We start from the raw sequence: 18,087 nt of genomic DNA, 5'->3' as shown, positions 1-18,087 counted from the left end.
CAGTAAACCCACTCATCCCACAGTCGGACAACATGTCCAGAAGGGTGCTGTGAGGGACAGTATCGAAAATTATACTAAAATCCAGAAAAACTACATCCATCACCTTCCCTTCATCCACTAGCCGGGTGACCTTATCATAGAAAGATGTCAAATTAGTTAAACAGGACTTTTCCTTTTGTGAACCCATGTTGACTGTGTATGATGATTATGTTATTCTTTAAATGCCTTTCAGTAGTATGCAGTATAATCTTTTCCAAATTTTTTCCAGGAACTGAGGTTAGACTGTAGGGTCTGTAGTTTCCTGGGTCTTCCCTCATGCCTTTTTTGTAGATTGGAATCGCATTGGCTAGCTAGTCAGTAGGGACCTCCCCAGGCTCGCAAGACATTTGGTAGAATATTACAGAGTTACTTAGAATACTATCTTTGCTTTCTGAGGGAGAATCAGGAATTGTTTTTCATTAAATAATTTACTTCATTTTTAGTTTAAAAAGAGTATTTACATATCACTGACAGAATACAAAGCACTAAGTGTTGCCTGCCTCTGTAGTTTTGTTATAAGCAGAGCTGGCTTGAGGCTTCTCAGCTATATATAGAAGAGTGATTTTGCAGAATTAGGACAGCAGAGTTGCTGGGAGGGAATTGTCTTGAGTTGTAGGTGGCCATTTTTTCTTCATTCCCTTGTACACAGCTCTTAATACAGCTGCTCTTTTCTCTTACTCCACTGAAACAAGGAGTCCTCATTTCCTGTGAGTCAAAAATTCCCACTCTACAAAGCCTTCCTTTTCCACAGTTAGACAGAAGACGCATCTCCTTTTCCCAGTTCCAGTCCCTATAGAGCCTCATATGCCTCCCCAACTCACTGGACTGGAGGAAAGGAGTCCCTGAGGGAAGCGTTAATGAAGAGCTAGGGTGTTGCAGCTGAGAGCAGCTTCATGCCTTAAGCTAGCTGTAATTAGTAGGAGTCCTTTTCTAATGGCTAGAGTTCATTAGACCAAAGATCCTCAGAGGCAAAATTAATATTTCTTCTTGAAGAAAGACACTCAAGTTAACTCTGAATTAATACCACTCATAGTTATGTTCTGTAACCCCAAGTTATCGTGCCATGCTCCGATGGACGTGGAACTGCACGTTCCTCTCTGTCTTACAGGAACTTATTTTCAGTGCGCTCATTTGCTTAATAAAAACCCTTAAGCTTTCTGGGGGGTGCTCCTGGAAATTTTTTGAGGTCCAAAGTCTAGATGTTATTTAAAAATAATAAAAGTGTAAAATATGGGCTGTGAACTAAACCAATTCTAAGTAATGTTTACATTGATTTAGTGCCACACTCACCAGGTGAATCTAGGGTCATGCACTGAACAGAACTGAGAATCAAGAACTCAGTGAATATGACACTGAAAGTTAAGTATTTAAATAGGAATTTAAGCTAATTCCAGTCTTTTAGGTATCATTTTTTAGTTTTCTTGCTTTTGTACAATTATTTAAAATATTAAAACATATTAAAGGTAAAAAATAACAAAAACTGTTAAAAATGTAGTTCCCTTTTTTCTTAAAGCATTACATGTCTGTGACATTCAAAGTCCAACTGAATCCTGAATTAAAACATTGTAGGATACAGAAAATAAATTTCGATTGATTTACCTCATACACTGCTGTGCCATAAAATAATAGTAGTTCCTGTAGTAGCTGCCATGTACTAAATACTGTAGGACTGAACTTCTTGTGACTAATTCAAATTATATTGGAGCTTTTCTGGCCTGATTTGCCCAAATATGATTGTTTCAGAAGTTCATCTCGGCTAGATGAGATCTGAAAGATGATCAAGCCAATTATTTTAAAAGACGTATATTTAGGAAGGTGTTAAATATTGCATCAATTTTGTGCCTAATGTTTCCAGATATCTAGGAAGATAAGTAGAAGAGAAAATGGTAAACAGCTTAAGATGTACATGTTCTGAAATTTCATGTGCCATGTCTGCTGATGTTTTTGAATGCAACTCGTTTGTGATCCCTTGGAGAGGTTTTATGGGTATTTGATTCTTCAGCTTGGAAGAGGAGAGAGATTCACGTTGTTCTTGTCTTCTGGTAATTGCCACTTGTTCTTAAATTCCCTATTGTGTTTTTAGGAGAGACATACAGTAATAATAGTTGTCAGCTTACAATCCTTCCTAAGTCACCATGGCTTAAACGGTGGAGTTGTAGATGCTCTGAGACAGTAGGAATTATTTAGGAGCGTGTGGTACGTCTAAGCAAACGTACACTCGGAGCTAAGTTCTTGTAGTTTCCAAGTACTAACACAAGGGTTTGCCCATATTGAAAATACAAAAAAGCGGCAAACCCTGCAGCACACATTTTACTTTCCTATAGCATGACTGAAACAACGTTCATGTTAGTGCTGGGTCTTCTGAATGATACAAGATCCCAAAGTGCAATTTGTATTTTGAGGAATAGAGGCAATCAGTGCAAGATCTCATCTCTGCTTACCTGGCCTGAACATGTTCAGTGGTGCTTTCCCTTCTAATATATAAGCTTGCTTTTCTGCATTGGTAACATCCTACTGCCCCCAAACTTCCTCTCTTTAGACAAGCCTCGCCAAGCTGGTTTCTCTAGACCTCCTCTGTCCAATGCCAGAACTTTTTCCAAACCAGTGGCTGTGGTTAAGCCCAAAGGCCTGCTGGTTATCCCTGGTTTGGTAAGGATAGTACAGAGGCAGTGTCAGATGGGACTCATTTTTACACAGACACTGGAGGAAAAAAAAAAAAATAGGCAATATTCGTATGTGATAGCGTGAACCAGAATTGTACGAAGATTCCCTGACAGGTTTTGTCTTGAATTATAGCTTGGCTATGCTGGCTTTGTATTGTGGTATGTGCCTTTTTTTTTTTTCTTCCTTTCTTATTAGTTCTATGCAGTAGGCCCAACTGAGCTGCTGAGTCTGGCTTATGATGGGCATTCTAGTAGTGCAAGAGACTTTGTGAAAATAATTTATTACTTAAAATTCTTACACTTAAAATTATGAAGCACATAATAGAAGATCAGTCTAAACCTAATTTTTGAAGGAACTTGCATCTCTAAGATGCGGGAAGAAAGCTTTGTGCTATATAAGCCCTACTATGCCTGCTATCACTAGCAAATCCTTTGTCAGCAAAGGGCTTTTGTTCTGGGAAATCCCTGACTCTGAGAAGTTGGTGTAGTCACACAACAACTGCTGAAATCCAGTAATCTTCTCATGTTACTTTGCAGAATAAGGCAGGTTACAGACAGCATTCAAACCACTATTTGCTGGTATTGATGTCTGAGTGGAGGAACAGGATACATAATAATTTCCATCTCTGGATAGTTTAATATTAACAGCTTGTACTGAAGTCAGTTCTTTGATATGTTTACACATGTAACACTCAAGTGTTTTTCAGACCATAGCTTTCTAACTGTGGTGCTTGTAGGATTAAATCATACACTTGACTTAAAAGAGTGCAAGAAGCCTCAAAAGACAGCACAGTTGATTGCATTCTAAGTGTGTTATTTCAGTATATTTAACTGAAGATTTTTTTTCCTTGAATTCACTTAATTACAGTCACATAGTTTAATTTGTAGAAGAAAGTCAACATTTGCATTGCATTAAAAGCATAGTAGTTCCTGTGGTTACATAGATATCTAGCACCTCATTTAACAGTAGCTTCCTGTGAAGAAATTGTATATGAACATATTAAGGTTTTATCCTCTGCCTTCAATATAGGAAGGAAATGCATGTTTAAACAAGTATGCTTCAACACTGAAAATGAAACTTCATGCAGACAGTTATTGCTGTTTGGTTTTTTTAAATGTACATCACTGTTCACAGTTGTCCAAGTAAATAAAACTAAAAAAAAAAAAAAATAGTTCATGATAGTTTGCTGCTTCTGTTAAGGCAAACATTTCAAAAATATAGGCATCCCTGTGCTGTTTTTGATGCAATGTCTAAGTGTAAAGTACAGGAATAATGTCACAATACTTTTTAGATACTGAGCCTGCAAAAGGTTAGCATTTCTTTATGACAGTATTGAAAAATCATATATTTAGGAGAGTATAGGATGTGTAGCCTGTTCTCTTCTGAGTGAAGCTTACTGACTTGAATGTGTTTCCACAAACATAATTTAAAATAAGATGATCTAATGTGAAAGTTGAAGTATTTCTTTTTTGACTCTTCTGGAACGTGAAGCTTTTCACTGAAGTTTTGTCAGAATCCCTGGGACATTTTAGGTGGGACTGTTGAAATCTTTTAAAAGAAGTCAGGCAAACAGCAGTCTGTTTTATGTTTTAGGCTAGCCTGTGCAGTTGGATTGCAGGGCTGTTCCTTGTCTTTGTTCCCAAGAGGCCAGCTCTGCATCCAGGCAGTCAGCTTTTATTGCTTCCTATTAGTCCCTTCAGCAGAGATGCTGAAGGGAAAGAAATCTAAGGTTTCTTTGATTTCTGTGTCTGGGAGGGATGGAGGTGGTGCTAGACAAGACTCACCCAGGTGATGAGAACAGCTGAATCCATTGGCAGGGAGTCAGTATTTATTTCAGTTTCTTAGTTGTGTTTTGCAATGGATTTGGACAAGGTAAAAACACAGATGGAGGGATCTCCTGCTGAGGGGTTTTACCTTTGGGGTAGCAGTTATTTGGAGGACTGTCTCCTTCCTGCGATGACAGGGTTCTGCACAATGACTTTGTGCTTCTGGCAACTGTAGACAAACTTGTTGTGTCCTTGAATAGCTTTTAACAAAGCGCACCAGATAAACCATGAGTAGCTGCAGTATATTCCAAAAAGTTGAAGAAATTGAACAAGAAGGAGGGGCAAGGCATTAGCTAATAAGAGTCATGCAGAATACTCCATGTTGGGGAAAAGCTTGGCACCTCTTCCTTCTTGGAATTAAAAAAAAAACTTTTTTCAAAATAAAAGAGTAAGCAAACACTGGATTCTGTTAGATATTCTCATAGTTTAAGGCATAATTGAATTGAAGTCTCTGGATGTGATCAGTGTCACTGGCTTGGTTGAACATCCGTACAGTTAAATATCTGCACATGTTTCTTCGTGTTTGGTGTCACTTGGAAAATCATATTCTGAGCTGTTAAAGTATAGATTACCTTGCTGGGATGATTGTTCTAAAGGACTGTTTAGTGTTTGGAGCTGCACAGGCTGTTAGTTTCCATGGTGTAATCCAGTTAAGCAATCATTTCCTGGGAAGTTTCCAGATTTGCTGAGTCAGGAGTCTGGCCGTCTACCAGGAAAAACTAATTTATCTTTCTAACAAACCAGGCACGCCGGCCAAAGAAGAAGGTGCTTTGTGGAAGAGATTCTTGCTTTTGCAGTGAAAATGTGTGTTACACGATGTGCTACACTGCTATTGCGTAGCAGCCCAGTGCTTGCAGAATGGCAAAGAAAAGCTGAAGTACTTCTTCTGTAAATTGGACTGTAAATAGAGAAAGCTGACAGATTCTGCCTACAAAGAATTTGTTAGAGTGAGTTTAGGCCTACCTATTTAGTTTCACTCAGTTTGAGGTGAAGGTGGTGAAATTGTTGTGTTCATTTGTTATTGAGCTTGTTATGCATTCTTAGTATATTATTTTTAACAGAAATACAAGCAGCAGTTTGAATATCCTTTGAGCAGGAGGTTAACTCGATATAAGCAATACAGACTTTAAAAAAGGTTTTAGCAGTATTTGGTTGCCAAATAATTTTTGATTTGGCAATAATGTGGAAAATTACAGCAAAGAATGACAACAGAAAGTAGGTTTAGTTTAGATTATATTTGGACAGGGTTCTAAGAGAGATCATAATATTAGATATTTGGATCACTTGTCTTTCAGACAAGAGTAAGATTGTCAAGAAATAGCTCTAGTGGTAAGAACAGTAAACTGAAATATTAGTTAGTTGCAGTGACATAATGAAAGCAAACAATAGAACGCTTTCCTCTTAGAAATTCTTACTCATTTTCAGTTAAAGTAAATAGTGTCACTACATGTGAAAAGTCCACCGAATGTCCATATTCAGGACAAAGACAGCAAAGTGTTGTGACTAGTGCCCTGCAGGTAGTGATTAGAATTAAGGCAAACCATTAAAGGATTACTTTATGCAAAAAGAAAATACTTATATTAAAATGTAGTACGTCACGTGTAACTGTTCTTGTTGCGAGCACTGAAGAGCAGATTCAGAGCTATGTATCTGACCATAGCATAGGGTTGAGGATGTGACTTGTAAGGTGCTGCACTAAGGCTGAAGCAGCATCAGTCTGGGCCAAACCCGTCCCTATTCTGCACACAAGGCTGAGGACCGCATTACTATTTCTGACTCCTCTTGTGAGTTTTGTCCTGTCCACAAGTACTGAGTGCTGTCATTTCCAGGTAGTTTGCACAAGCTGAGCAATGCAGTTTGTGCTGTATATGTGGGCTCATTCTTCCTTCCTGCTGAGCTTCTGCCCTCCCTTTCAAAGCCCTGTTCATGTTGACTTCAGAAGACTTAATGCAGTCTGCCTTGGAAATACTAGGCAAACAATATTGCTAACTAACATATATTAAATAAATTTAATCATAAACCAAGACTAATTTGGGGGTTTTTTTCACATTCATAAGCGCTTTACAGAGCACAAAGACCTAAAACTCAGGAAGTAAACACATAATATCAAAGTATGTACTCATACTTTTTCCACTTTATTTGTGATAAAGAACAGACAGATGCTTTCTTATACTTGTTTCAATCTAGTTTGTTTATGGTGACAATATGTACCTGGCTCATACAATGTATTTTGCATATTTTTCCTTGATTTGACAGGACTGCATTTGGGTAAGCATGTGATGTTGGAATTGTTGTCAATTAGCAGGGGAGCTCTGATGTTCAGCAAGTCTATTGCATATGCTTCACTGGAAAGACATACTGTGGTTCTACAGAATAACCAAAAGAATTGATCTTCACAGTAAGAAATTTATCTGAACTTTGGAAGGAAGAAACTTTTTTTTTTTTTTTTCCCTATGGCAAATACACTGTGAAGGCAAAGCTTGGAACTTCTTAGGTTCTTCTGCCATCAAAATGACTTCCAAATTCCTCTTTACTCCAAAATTCTCAGACAGAAGCATACAGAACGGTATTTTTATATTTTGGTGACCAGGAAATAATTACCAGCCTTCTCAGGTGAAGAATTTCCTGTAACATTATCAGTTTGAAACAAAACAGTTTTTCAAGTTAGGCCAATCTGAAGTATCAGCTACTACAACTTTTTGAACAGTGCAGGCTCACTGGCGATGACTTGTTTTCTAGCCTTCAGTTATCAGATTATTTGCAGATGATGGTAAGAAGATGCTGAGTTTTAAATGATCAAGCTGCATCTTGTAACTTTTTTTTTCTCCTTTCCATGTTAACTGTGGGTGTAGTTTGGTTGTTTCTCAAGGGCGGCTCTTAGAAAAGGCAGTTTTCTGGTTTAGTGGTTTTCTGGGGTAATTACCATCCTTACATCTTAGTGAATTTAGTAGAGAAAATAGGGTAACTCATTTCTTTCAGGAATTCTTTTGATTCCATAACTTAGACTGTGTGTCTCACTTCATACATATTTTTATATATGCATTTAAATACCTATTGTGATCTATTGTGCATAATCTAAATGTGGTAAGGTTAGCAGTAGCAAAAATTATAAATAAAGGGGATGGAAAATACTAATCTGTTTTCTATCAAAACCCTACATGCACATAGAATAAGGTAATAATTTTCTTAATGTTTATACAAAAAAATACAGCCTTTCAAAGTTACCTTTGATACAAAACAGAAAATAAGAGAGGTAAAAATGACTTGTGTTTTTATTGGAACATAAAATGCTTTTCTGAGAAATTTTTAGTGAATATTTTAATTTTTTTACTTTTTTTTTTTAAAATAAAAACCCATTTCAGTCACAGTGTGAAATGTATGATACTAGTGTTGGCAAAGATATTGTTTGATACCGTTCAAATTTTTCAAAAGCAGTCTGAGAGAGGTATGTTGCATGTTCTATTAGTATTTAAAAGCGCTTACATTACTTTTTATGACATATAACTTACAGTTCTTGAGGTGAATGAATATGTGACTATGATATTCTTTTAAAAATTAATACATCATGATTATTTCAAATGTTCTTTTTATGTATTTCACAGCAAAAGACACCATCAGAATCATTCACTGGGCGAGAGAAGAGATCAAATTCACAGTCCTACATTGGACGACCTATTCAGCTAGACAAGATCTTACTGTCTAAGGTTAAAGTGCCTCACACTTTTGTCATCCACTCTTATACACGGCCAACGGTTTGCCAGTACTGCAAGAAGCTTCTCAAAGGGCTTTTCAGGCAGGGTTTGCAGTGCAAAGGTAAGTAAATGCCCTTTAGGAACACAAAACTTAAGCATAATAAAATTAGTAAACGAGCATTTGAGTAGTTACTGTGTAGTCTTACTGATGATTTCCTCACTAAACTCTCTAGGTGTAGGCACATGTACAATTACATTAAGCTGCAGTCAAAATTACAGCAATTGCTGTTCTGCAGGAGCTGGCTGCATGGCTGTTCATTCTTACCCTGTGGTATGTCTGCAGTAGCTCGCATTTTTTTCATTCAGGTGTAAATTATCTTGTATTTGGCACTAGGTGAGTGTGTGCTCACAGATAGTTACAGCAGAATAGTTAACACAAAGGACTGTATTCTTATCTTCATTGTTTTCAATCTACAAAATCTTGTGCTTGAATTGAAGCATGTGCCTGAGTCCCAGCAGTTCAGGGCTTTGGGGAGGTTGTAATGGAAATAAAATAAGGTGAGTTTATATGAGAATTTAAAACCACATTTTTTCAACGTGACTAATGTCCTTTCAAGTCTCATGGTGTTGTACCTTAGTAGGTGCCGAAGTGAATCAAGCCCCTTGGGTTGTAGCCTAGATTACTAGCTCACCTTAGCCAGCTAGAGTGCCCGTAAATACAAAGCATTGTGCATGCTATGGTGTTAGACAATATTGGCTAACAGATCCTTAAAATCACCTTCCTTCTATTAAAATAAACAATAACTATCATAGAATTAACCAGTATACATTGTGTTGCTCCTTTAAACTAACACCTTGCAAAAATTAAGGGTTGTGTTCATTTAACTTAAGATGTGATTCTTATGTGATTTAATTGAAGCAAAATCTCTATGAAGGCATCACCTGTTTCAGTTCATTTTGAACCCCAATGACATAAGCAAATATTAACCTGATTTTTTAAAAAAGTATTTACCTACAGTTCGGCACTGCTGTACCTCAGTTGGGTTTTGGATCAATCTGAAGTCAAATAATTAGAAGAATATTGATGACTTAAGTATATTTATTCCTTCTTGACTCTTTGCTTTTCCAAGTGTGTTAATGAGTTACAGCTCTTAGTTTAAGTAAAATGTGTTCATAAGCCAAAAGAAAACAGTTAAGATGACATTTAATAAAGTGCTGCTTACACATATGAAAAAAATAAAGGTAAAGTGAAATATAAATATCTGGAAAATAAGGAAGGTATTGAAGGAACCCTCCACTGAAAGCTGGGTAGAAGTTGCTTTGAGAAGTAAAGAACTAATATTTTCTCACTTCTAATTGTTGGCTAGCGTTCTGCTGTTTCAATTTTCAGTTACTATTATGGGAAAAGCAGTCAACCTCTTAAGCTGCAGCAGATATACTGCAGCCCGATCTGTTTCTTTCACTGGAAGAGCAGCTCTGGCTTTGCAGCCAAGCACTCGGGTCTCCCCATCACTCCCCTAGATGAGTTGAGCACGCGCTGCCTCCACCCAACATCCCTCAGGAATGCTTTCCTTTCCCCTCAGGGAAACACGCTTCTAGCATCTTCATCCTGTCCCTTCCACTGGCAGGTGGCATGCAGCCAGGCCAACAAACACTCTCTGGACATGTTAATAACTTTGTATTAGTGAAATATAATTGTGTCCTGGAAAAAGAGAAATAATTTTACTGTATCCCTTTTTTTCTTAACAGACTGTAGGTTCAACTGTCACAAACGCTGTGCTCCTAAAGTGCCAAATAACTGCCTGGGGGAAGTTGCCATTAATGGAGGTAAGTTGCTTTAACAGTTGTTTCTGTCATTGTTTAAACCATCAGTTAAATAAAATAAATGTGAAACTGTGATGTGTACAAAGACACGTTTTTCCATTGCTCGGGAGTGGCCTTTCCCCCTGCAATATTTCTGTTGTAAGTTGGAGTGTGGGAGGAACCCTACGAGTGGCTCATACGCCATCAGCTCAGACCCTGTGTCTTCCAAATAGGTGGCACTGACAGACAGGCTCAGCTGTGCCACAGAGGTGGTGTCAGCAGCAAAACGGCCGGGTGGTCATGGCCTGTTGCATGCAGTATGCCAAAGTAAAGCAAAAAGCCACATGCGTGAGAAATTGGCGTCCACCTGTCAGATATAAGCACAAAATTGGTTTTTAATCTGGGGAGGGAAAAGTGTTTGTTTTAGGATAATCTTACTGAGAAGGAAGAGTATACCTGGAAGAACTGGGAGGGCCCTCCAGGAAAGAATTCCACCGCTTACTGTTGCTGTAAAACTAATTCTATCATTTGCCAGAAATAAAGGCTTGAATATCTGCCGATTTTCCCATACATGTGCTGTTGGTTTTTTGTGAAGTATAGGAATGTATGGGTAGGCTTGACAGACGGTACTGGGAAAAAAAAGGGTGATTGTGAGTGAGTTGTTGATTGCCTTGAAAATGTGATTTTTCTATGTGATAAGGGAATGAGAAGTACGGTGAAGTGTTCGGTTTCTAATGCCTATGACCATGTTAAGTTGTCAGCCTAAACTGAGCTTCTGAGGTTAATAAAGTATTGCCTTATTAGGCATCCTTTTTCAAATTTTAAATTGGTGGTCTACTTTATTGAGGAGATATCAAGGAATGTTAACTAATATTTTTCATAGTATTTCTCATAGTAGCGTGAATGTATTACTACAAATTTTTTCTGTTTAATGGCAATTAGTGTAGGCAAAAATATTTCAGATACTGAGTATCCAACTTGAAATGTGATAAGGTGCGTGATTTTCTGGAAGATTGATGTTGGATGACTCCTGCATGTCCTCTCTGGTGCACCTCAGACCGGCCTCTTGGAGTCACTATTATTATTACTATGTTTTTTTAATCTTTACACCATTTATACCTCACTTAACTATTAACCGTCCCGTAACATAACTATTTCTTCAGGAGTGCAAGTAACGATGCTTATGGAAGTTTATGGCTTGATTTTCAAATCCAAGAGCTAAACATACACCATGATTAATTCTATTGATAACAGTATAGAGTTTTCCCTGAGAGCAGTTGGAGAAAATAACTTAATCTGCTTATAAATGATAAATTTTTTTCCTGCATAGGTGCAGTTTTAGAGAGGAGCGCAAAACAGGTTTGATCAAAAGTGCTAAGAGAAGCAAGCCTTGTTTCTGGACAGCTGGACTAAATCAACAAAGTTTACATTTGTCTCTGAATTACTCCTTGAAGTTCCCTCTTTCCATTTGAGGCAGCTGTATTTCATTCCTCCAGCACGCCCTCTGTGCCCCCTCCCCGCCTTTGCCCCACAAGCAACACGCTGTGTTTGTTGACTTGCCTTCTACACATGAATCTGATGGCGGGCTGATGGGAGGTGGTGGTTTGTCTGAGGAAGAGCTGAGTGAGGAAAGCTTGTGCAAAGCCACTTGGGGTGAGAACACATACTCCAGGCTTACTCCAAGTGTACTCCTTGAAGCTCTCCATCTTAAAATTTATAGAATTTGGCTTTTCCCCACCAAATAATGTGCATAGTATGGTATCCATAGCATCAAAGTAGAACTCTTAATTATGTGTCCTAAATGACTGATATGGGGTCCTTAGGACTATCAAAGGCAATTTCATCCTGGTATCTCAGTTCTATTTTTACAGTAATTTGGTTCACGTTATTTCCAAACTTAATAAATAAAATACAGTATTTGTCACTCTGTCCATCTGCTGTGTGATGCATCTTCCCCAAAATAGTAAGTGAAGGAAGAGCTGAAGCAGTAAAATTCCAAGTATGGTCTCATTAATAAACACGTTATATACTGAATGTGAGAGGTTATTTTTAACTGATTGTGGGTTTATTAAAAATAGAGATTAAAAAAGTGTTGTAGGAATAGCAAAGAGAGAGCCTTGCACTGTAAACTGTCATTCATGACTGGATGACTGTTTCTGCTAGAGATGCAGTATAATGTGTCTCTTAATCACACATCAGTAACTTATATCTAAATATTTTAAGATTACTATACATGGAAACAAACCTTTCAGCTGTGCACTTCCAATTTGAGTGAAATGCCACCAATTCAAAATATTTCACTGTCAGCCAGTTCAGTGTGCTTTTTCTTTTGGGGCATCGTCTACATTGACTGTCAAGAACCTTCTTCCACACAATTAGGCAAAAGTTTCTCGGTGAGAATATTTGGTGTCTTCCATGTGATTTTAACCTTACTTGAAATTTCTAAAACACTGTAAAAATCCCAGAAGAACTAATGCTGTCTTTAAAATCTGACAGGACTGATGATTTTGACATGTTAGATCACAGCCTGTATAGCAGCAGGTTGAATTTCAATAGAATGCCTTTTTTTTTGGTGGGGTTTTTTTTTTTTTGGTTGGGGGTTTTGTCTGTTTGTTTTTGTGATGTCAGTCCTTAGGTATATAAGTTTAAAGTACTCCCTTTCTGCCTTCCAGATAAATCCATTCATAAGCAGCAATACAGTAAAAAGTTATTTCTTTCTTTGACCTTGTTTAGGTGTATCTAATCTTGAAACTGGAAAGTTTCACATAATTTAAATATAAGCTGGAAGATACTGTTAATACTATGTCATAGTCAAATAAATCCTAAGTCTTCGTATTTTTTCTATGCTGTCTCACATTGGACTTTTTGATATTTATTTAATATTTCTTTTCTAAAGGCAGGGAGCATTATTTCAATAGTATGGATTACTGTGCCATATTGTGCAGCCTTCACAGACAACACTGGTGCAAAGGAAGTATCTTTCTTCCCCAAAAACACAGTTCACTTTATAAGTAATTGTCTTGGGAGTTATTTCAATAGTTCATCGTCATGTCATCATCATATTACAGAATTCCTAGTTTTGAAATTACTGGTCTTCCAGGATCAGTTTGCAGCTGTAGTGTGCCAACAGCCATCAAGCCAGCACACAACATTCAAGCTGTATAGAAAATCTGCCAGAAGATCTCAGAAATAAAGCTCATGAGTATAGAATGTTTGATAGAAGTCCATGGATAAGAAATTCTGCTTTGACTTTGGCATTTTTTTAATAGAAAATTTGTATTTCTGAAAATATTTTGGTTTGATGCATTTCCAGTTTTCCATAGTGATTTTCTAAATGACTAGTAATAATCTAAATAATCCAGCCACCAAGCCAGGAAACACGAAATTGCTACTCTACCCTTAATTGGTTTAGTGGTGGACTTGGTAATGTTAGGTTAATGGTTGGACTGGATGATCTTAAAGGTCTTTTCCAACCTAAACGATTCTGTGATTCTAGTTAAAAAACACACTTTGCCAGTATGCAGAGAGTACTGAGTAGAGATAGAACCAGGCAATAGGGTTTCAAAGAGAACCTGAGTTTCTCTGAAGCTCAAATGTGTCAGGATGTTGTGATTGGAGTATTGTATGTTTTCAGATAATAACTTCAGAAATGATATTCCAGATCTTCTTAGTCCTGGGGCTGAGTCTGATGTGGTCATGGAAGAAGGGAGTGATGACAATGACAGTGAAAGAAACAGTGGTTTTATAGATGACATGGAAGAATCTATAGCTCACGATTCTGAGATGTCAATGACAGGATGTCATAGTGACAGCGGGGACATGCAGGATGCTGATCTGGATCATGATGAGTCTAACAGGATGATCAGGTAAGCTGGGGAGTGAGTCTACCTCCCATCTTCTTTTGTATTAATTTGTAAGTATCATGTCTAGGGCTCAAGCAGGCATCTACATGGACTCTATTCTCACTCATGGAGAATGGAGAGAGCTAGTGATATGTGGTGGTTCTGAAACTGCAGTGAGGTTGCTTCACTGAATATATGCATTAGGAATTTAAAAGAAGCTTAAAAGTTATTGTCAAGTTGAAGTAGCAACTGAAAACTGATGCACAAGTAACTGTTAACAGGTCTGTTCTCTTATGAAAATTATATTGTGAGACTATTTGTGCACGAGCAATAGAGAACAATTTTTTTTTTTTTTTTTTTACATATTTATTTTCCCAAGCGTTTTTTCCCTGACTAATAGTGCAATGCCTGGTCATTTAAATGAACAAAAATTAAAATAAAGTGTAAGTGTCTATGGTATAATCAGCTCTAGATGAATTGTTTGCATTTTTAGATACCTTTAGAAAGGAGGACAGTTTGACAAACCTGAAGTAGTAGTTTGAAGCAAGTTACAAAATAGATTGTGGTTTGAAATGACTAATCAGGAAGAAAAATAGGAATTGGGTTGTGCAACTTACCTCAGAAATGTCTGAAAAGAAGAAAACATTATTCACTTATTGGAACTTTACAGAATAGTAGGGAAAAAAGTAGGGATTGTTCATTGTCAGGGAACCTAAAATGAATTAAAATCCTTTCAGCTGTAATTTCCTTGATGCAAGGGATCTGTACCCTGAAGAATTATAGAATCTTTTTCTTTCCCAGGTCCCAGTTTGACCTGCAGTTTCCTCTTTTATTTTGCTTACTAGGAGTCTGTTTCAGTAACACGTTCCCCTTAGCTCTCTGTTACTGACGTATACCTGTTGCACTAATAGAAAGCAATCCATTTCAACAATACACAGTTTTACCTCCCACAGGAGTGAACTGTTTCTCCTACTGTCATATTCATCTGCATAGACACTATATATAGACACCTTGTATCATTGGAATATAAGCCTGTGCTTATATCACAAAATCAGTCATGTAACATTTTGAATGTCCAAGTTGTATGAAACGGACAACATTGCAGGTTTTCAAAGTATAAATACCCAATTATAACTAATAAAAACATTGATAACGAAGGTACCTGTTTTATTTAGTTGAGGGGCATCTCTGTATTTCCAGTAATACCTTCCCCCGGTTATTTCCAAGGGTAGTCTCCTTATCCATGGATTATTTTTAAGTGACCTATAAAAGCCAAATGAAAAAGTAAACCTCTTGTCAGTACAGACAAGAATAGTTAAATAGGAACTGCAGCTCATTTGATCATTTTTACACAAAAAAGAGATGTTAACTCTGTGTTACAGTCTTAATGAAACTTTAAGACAGCACACTTCTTGCATTTTGATTGGAAACTGCCAGTTCATAAAACATTTCTGATTTCCAGGATGCATTACAGTGAAGCAGAAGCATCGGCAGACATCCACAGTCACAACTGTGGAAACTTTAGATATTATTCTTTTCCTGGGCAGTTTCTGCCCTTTTTTTATTGGAGTTGTTGCACCAATAGCTTTGTCAGCAGGGCAGAACACATGAGCTCTCTGTGCTCTGTTTTCACATACAATCTAGCATCTCCGTTTAAAGTTCTGCCAGAAATAACTAAGTGTTTAGGTTTAGGATTGAAGCAGATTGAGTCTGTATTCCATTACGCAGAATGGTAATGGAATTAGGAAGGGTAATTCTAACAGCAAGAAAAGTGGGAAGATGGGCTTGGTTACTTTTTACACCTCTCCAACTAGACATTCCAGATTTTATCTGATGATGCAATCAGGCATACTGTCAAGTTCCCATGCCTTCCCAAATTACTGTGTGTCAGCTGAGTCATGGGAAGTTTCAGCATGCGTACCCCAGAGTACGAGGCAATGGGACTTCGCTTTTGGTCTTTGAGAATAAAATATATTAGCTTGAACCTCTTTCTCTGAGAGGTCAGGGTACCTGTCAGGGTACACACAGCTAGGCAGCTGACAGATTTTCTACCCTGTAAACAGTCATCACTCCATTGTGTGTTTGAACCCAAGAAAGATTACAGGACAGTAACCTGATGGACAACATTTGCTTAGGTTATGAGAGATTCAAGATCAAATACTGCTCTGAATCATGCATAGCACAGGCTTGAGCTGTGGCTCCCACACCCTAGCTGAGGCCCTAGTCATTTGCCCATCTTCTTAGCTCATCTTTAGGAATATTTTTGAGAGAGAGAGAGAGTGTGTGTGTGTGCACGCGTGCGCGTAAGCCTTCAGAAGGTCTGTGACATTCTCCTGGTGTAGCATTACAATTTTTTTTCTTTGTAATCTCAAGATACTTAGAATGACAAAACAAAATAGTATCCCGTCCAGGTCTGATAGTGATGATAAACCTCAGTGTGGATATCAGAGACATATATATATATATATATTCTGATTTAAAAGAATTTTTTTCTTTTTGTCCAAAGTTATCTTCTTTTTAAAAGCCTTTACTGATTTCTTCTTAAGCCCTTCAACCAGCAACAATATTCCATTAATGAGAGTGGTACAGTCTGTGAAGCACACAAAAAGGAGAAGTAGCACAGTAATGAAAGAGGGTTGGATGGTTCACTATACAAGCAAGGACACACTGGTAAGAAATGTTAAGGAAGACCTGTCTTATTGTACATACTATGTGATAGTACAGAATCAAATCCTAACAATACTTTGATAATTTACAGTCACTCATTTAAGGCATTTTTTGCGGTGTTTGTGATTCCTAAAGTCCTGACTCTTGTCGTAACTGAGGACTGCCGCTGCTTGTAAGAAACAGGAGACAGTTAAAACACACAAAAAATACCTGAGTATGTAAATTGCACTATCATAGGCAGTCAAATGTGAAGACATTCTGAAGGAAGTAGAAAATAATAACACCTTAGGGGTTCTGCAAAGTTGCTTGACCTTCCAGCTGCAGTCTCCTGGATATCTTACTGCTAGGTGAATTGAGACTTTTATAAAATAGATTTAGCATAGAAAAAAGTTATTTTCATTCCAAGCTGCTAAAACAGGAATAAAGACTTCAGTATGGGGCTTTCTGAAGTGAGGTGGGGTGTTATAACTGATACAAAAGTTTAATTATTTTAGCAACATAGTAGGAAATTGTGCCGAATGTAATAACAGACATTGAAGTGACATTTTAAATTTTTAAAACTTGGACAATTTGGACAGAGCTAGGTTATTACTGAAACAAGAGGGTGGCCCTATAAATCCTAATCTCAAATATAAAGTCCTCGTAAAAATCTTGTAATAGCACATGAATCTTTATCTTTGACAATTCATCTCTTCAAACTTAAGTGAAACATTTTGGAAGTGATGCTTTTGAGAAATGAACATTTCATTAATTTACTTGGAAAATGCTAGAAAGATTTGTCCCTTGTTTTTCATTGCAGAGGAAACGACACTACTGGAGACTGGACAGCAAATGCATTACACTTTTTCAAAATGATACTGGAAGCAAATATTACAAAGTAAGGAATATTTTTCAATCTCTTTTTGTACCAGTGGAATATAATGACTAAATTGCTGAATTAATAGATACTTACTAAAAGTACACTAGAAGTATAACTTGGATCTCTGTTTGTTTTCATTATTTAAGATGCATATGTATGTTTTGCCTTTCACAAACAAGTCTCAGATCAGAAAGGTGTCACCTAACAAGGACCTGTAAAATGCATGTTGTGGAAATGGAAGGTTTTTATACAGGGGCAATTCAGTAGCAGTGACAAATTCTGCCAAGAAAGTTGCCTGACATTCTGTCATTCATAATACAAATTCTTTCCAAAGAATTAGTTATAGTATATATTTATATACTTTGTCCTTTGGACATTATGTTGTGATTTTGATTGTAAAAGATTGTTTTAATGCTTGTATCCTTTTACCTGAGGCAGTTAAACTCCTTAGGCATTACTGCAATAAGTTTTAATAATGGGAATTATTTTTTTCATATGGCTTTCTCTCAGGGAAATATGTCAGTGAAACGTGCCCTAAGTGTTGTTCAAGATGAAACAATCCAGTTTACGTCTATGTGAAAAGTAGATTTGGAATCTTAATGTTGAATAGATTTATTCTGCAAATAATCTATTGGAAATAAATTTTATTAAATAAGGAGTCAACAGGGTTTAATTTTCTAGTGGAATTCTGTTGA

At 37.1% G+C, this 18,087-nt stretch overlaps 1 protein-coding gene across 2 annotated transcripts in view; it reads left to right on the top strand.

The window, feature by feature from the left end:
* Positions 1-18,087, top strand: part of PRKD1 (protein kinase D1) — a 141,630-nt gene that overhangs the window by 100,759 nt on the left and 22,784 nt on the right. For both annotated transcript variants that reach the window (XM_075711836.1, XM_075711837.1), the window contains 5 exons: positions 8,132-8,342; positions 9,971-10,048; positions 13,686-13,890; positions 16,413-16,536; positions 17,333-17,410. In XM_075711836.1, the coding sequence (XP_075567951.1) occupies positions 8,132-8,342; positions 9,971-10,048; positions 13,686-13,890; positions 16,413-16,536; positions 17,333-17,410 (696 nt within the window). The remainder of the gene's footprint in view (positions 1-8,131; positions 8,343-9,970; positions 10,049-13,685; positions 13,891-16,412; positions 16,537-17,332; positions 17,411-18,087) is intronic.

Source organism: Pelecanus crispus, chromosome 6, assembly GCF_030463565.1.
Source record: "Pelecanus crispus isolate bPelCri1 chromosome 6, bPelCri1.pri, whole genome shotgun sequence".
Classification (NCBI taxonomy): Eukaryota; Metazoa; Chordata; class Aves; order Pelecaniformes; family Pelecanidae; genus Pelecanus; species Pelecanus crispus.
Note: the sequence above shows the minus strand (reverse complement) of the source record. Positions and strands in the feature narration are given on the sequence as shown.